The sequence below is a fragment of the Bactrocera latifrons genome, unplaced genomic scaffold (genome assembly GCF_001853355.1).
Source record: "Bactrocera latifrons isolate USDA-ARS-PBARC rearing strain unplaced genomic scaffold, ASM185335v1 scaffold_239, whole genome shotgun sequence".
Lineage (NCBI taxonomy): Eukaryota > Metazoa > Arthropoda > Insecta > Diptera > Tephritidae > Bactrocera > Bactrocera latifrons.
The window spans coordinates 267,947-271,734 of record NW_017535952.1 but is presented as its reverse complement, the minus strand read 5'-3'; the positions used below and the strand labels follow the sequence as shown (position 1 = coordinate 271,734).

The following is a 3,788-nucleotide window of genomic DNA, read 5'->3' as shown; positions in this document are numbered from 1 at the left end:
TGTAACTAACCGCGAGTCACAACTAAAATTTACCGTTAAAGCAATATGGCCACAAATTGGAAAGCAGCAATGCTAAAGGTGATGTTGCTAGCATTTTTCCAGTTCGCGCGATTTTGTGGCCTCTTTAGCTTTACTTATCGCAAAAGGTCAAATCCTGAAATGTATCCACAAACATTCGACTTATTAAATCGTAGGAATACCGTAAAATACACCGTTAAGCAATGCGTGTTGTGCAAATGGTTTTTTGGCATAGTGCGAATGATGGGAGCCATCGTCTATATTTATGGCACACTCATGATGTGGTACACCAACGATCCGTTCTATAATCTCATCACATTCCTGCAGACCAATCTGATGGCTACCGGTTCTGTTGTCATGAGCATTTGCTTGCTGCGTTCGGGCAAAAAGTACGTCCATATCATAAATGACTACTTCGGTTTATTTCGACGAGTGCAATATTTGGCGCCACATCGACAAGTAATGGGTATGCATCAGTTGATGTTCCTGCTAATCATAGTTATATGTGTTGGGAATGCTGCACTTGGCTTTCTTTTAATCTTAAACTATACGAACTGGCGGGAGGCTGTTGTAGTTGCGACCAAGCTCTACCTCGAAATTGGCTTAGTGGTTAACTTGCATATAGCAAGTATCGGTTATATGAGTATTGGTGCACTCTACAACTATATGAATCGTTATATGCGCAAGGATCTTTTACCCAGAGCCAGATGTTTGGATCATGTGCTAAGACGTAATAAAACTTATCGTCCGCCACGTTATGCGCGCAAGCTCATACGTTTGACCAGAGAACTGAATAACTGTGTCAGGATTTATAATGATATTTACAATCTTGCAATGAATTTTCATCAAAGTATTCGTTATCAAATACTATTTGCTCTATTATTCGAATTTAGCTTGCTTACGACGGTCATTTACAGTATTCTGTATATCTATACACTGATCACAACTATCGAATGGGACGCGGTGTTTTTTTGCCTAATTATCATTATCGAAGTTCTCATAATGATTTTGTCGGCATATTCAGCGGTTCAGGATGGAATTGCGGCTAATAAATTAAGTTTGGATACGGTGTACATGGGCGGCGATACGGAATGGAATCGAAGTGTAAGTAGATAAATGAGATTTCCTGATGCCTAAAATAAATTCTTCGAAAATATTGTAAACTAAGCAGGTATACTATTAGGTCTATAACTATCTTCGTGCGGTGTGCCAAAATACTGATTATTTTTAGTCTTCCTCTTCTTTACTGGCGTAGACACAGCTTACACGATTATAACCGAGTTTACCACAGCGCGCCAGTCGTTTCATCTTTTTGCTGTTTGGTGCCAATTCGAGATACCTACCTGGTATCTCCAACGGAGTGGAGATCTTTCTCTTCCTCTGCTTCCACCGGTTCAACTGTAAACTTTCAATCCTGGATTATTTTCTTCCATGCGGACAACATGACCTAGCTAGTCCAGCTGCCGTCTTTTCATTCGCTGAGGAATGTAAAAGTCATCGTATATCTCGCACAGCTCATCGTTCCACCGATTGCGGCACTTGCCGTTGTCAATGCACCAGGGATCATAAATCTTCCGCAAATTTTTTCTCATTCTTAAAACCGCCTCATAAGTTCCATATAACAGAACGAGAGTAATGAGGGACTAATAGAGTTTGGTCTATACTTTTTAATTGTTTACTCAGTCCAAAGTAGCACCTGTTGCCAAGAGTGATTCTGTGTTGGATTTTAAGGCTGTCACCATTACTCGATGGATATTATTACCATTCAACAAAGAGCTTTCATGGAACTACTAACACAGCCCTATGCGCGGAAAATCATACGTGAAACCTGGTCAGAAAACAATATCACAGGGAAAGCCCAATTTCCTGGACGTCAAGGTATGTTATGTTCTGTATTTGATAGCATCAGCGGGGCATTATGAGTTTCAAAGACCAGCGAAACCATTAGAGTGAAACGTCACCTACTAAAACTCATCAAATTAAGGTGAGCAATTGTCAAAAAATGCCCGAAACTCGCTACTGGATATGTGAAAATAATTTTCCATCATCACAACGCTCGTCCTCATTTTACAGGACCGAGAGGGAGGAGGTTTCTGCTTGGAGCTTAGAATGATAGACGTGGAATGCATCGCGGTTTTAGGTCTATTGTGTCCTCTTCTAAATCACAAAGGCTAATCTAGCTCCAGCATATTTTATAAACTTTAATATACTAGGTGCTAGCGAAGCGCTGTGATCCCTTTTTGAAAACATAAATTCAAGGCTCATCAACCTACGTCTGCAGACTGCTATCAGAACCGCCTATTTACGCAAGTAGCTAGGACCATGACAATGCGACACGTAGTCTGAATTTAAACCCGTTGAGGTTGTAACCACTCATTAACACTGCGCATGCCTTGAAGTTGTTGTCAATACCTCTACCTGCCAGTAAATCTTCCTTCATCGCGGTGGGACCCTATACCATAAATGTTTCAGGTCCTATCATGTTAGCTTATTCTCCGCTATACCTTTGCGACCGGGCAGGTAGGCTATTTAGCCCTTCTCTACACTCCTGCACGAGGAGATTGCTTTAAGTGTCCAGACTTTGCCCCTTTTTACCACAATTTGTTCCGGTTGATGCAGACCACCCCTAATGGCATACGATCCACATCAGAACAGGCTTGATTCATTCTTCGCCACCAAGTCAACGCAGGATTTTCGGGATGGAAGCAACAAATTGCCAGAAAGAAGGAAAATATTATAACCTCAGAAGGGCTATACTTTAAATAACACTAAACATTAAAATTTTTGAAAATAAAAAACAGAACGCACGAATGTAATTGTAGTCCCAATATATTCTAACAAAATTCAAAGGTCTAATATTGCTTTAAACTGCCGATATTTTAAGTGACATGTTATTATATGTTTGCTACAACGTTTCTGAAACACTTTAAAATATTTTTTTTTTTTTTAGGTGGAGCTATTCATCAATCGCATGAATCTATACGAATTTAAACCGAATGTCTTGGGATTTTTCGACATTTCCAGTGATATTTTGGTAATGTTTCTCTCGGCTTCCGTCACCTACTTAACCTATATACTCCAAAATACAAAACTAAGTCAAAAACTATAAATATTGGCGCGCGTACCGGCAACCATGCGAAGCCATTTGTGGTACCGTTGCGGTTGTATGGTATGGCAATATTCCGTGCGAAACACAAAAAAGAACACAGGGGTCCACAACACGCACACCTATGAAAATATCTGAATATATAATTACAACAATCATATCAATGCATATTACCGGCACATATTACTCTGGGATGTGATTTCAACCCCCGAGTCAAGTTGCATAATCACCTGGCGAAACAGTCAACTCACATTTCCTTTCTACAATAATTGCAATCGGCACGAGGTCCACCTGTCTCTCGGGCTGCGGCGTCCGCGTTCGTGTGACTTACTTGCATGTGAGGAAAACGTTAAACCACATATTTTTAATATATAATCAACTACACACACATACCCATACATGCATATATACGTACATGCAACAGCAATAATAATGCAACGCTTTTGCAATCCTAGTCGCGAGCATGGTGCACCATGGAAAGTTAGTTGAATTGCGGTACGCGTCCGTGTCGTGTCCAAAAATTGCGGTTAATAGAGCGGTCCGTTGCCTACATCTGTGCCACATTAACGTGCAACCTACGTAGAAGCCGTGACGCCGGCTGTGTCTGTGAAAATCCGATGGGAAACAGTTGAGACACGTTGCACAATTTCATGCAACATACCAG

At 40.8% G+C, this 3,788-nt stretch overlaps 1 protein-coding gene across 1 annotated transcript; it reads left to right on the top strand.

Annotated features, from left to right (window-relative positions):
- Positions 1 to 261: 261 nt before the first annotated feature.
- Positions 262 to 3,127, top strand: LOC108969034 (putative gustatory receptor 93c). The gene is made up of 2 exons (XM_018933504.1): positions 262 to 1,122; positions 2,969 to 3,127. Exons 1-2 carry the CDS (start codon positions 262 to 264, stop codon positions 3,125 to 3,127), a joined length of 1,020 nt encoding a protein of 339 aa, XP_018789049.1.
- Positions 3,128 to 3,788: the final 661 nt, after the last annotated feature.

Coding starts and splice junctions, on each gene's coding strand:
- LOC108969034 (XM_018933504.1), top strand. CDS start 262: ATGGGAGCCATCGTCTATATTTATGGCACACTCATGATGTGGTACACC. Junction 1,123..2,968: donor ATACGGAATGGAATCGAAGT/GTAAGTAGATAA, acceptor TTTTTTTTTTAG/GTGGAGCTATTCATCAATCG.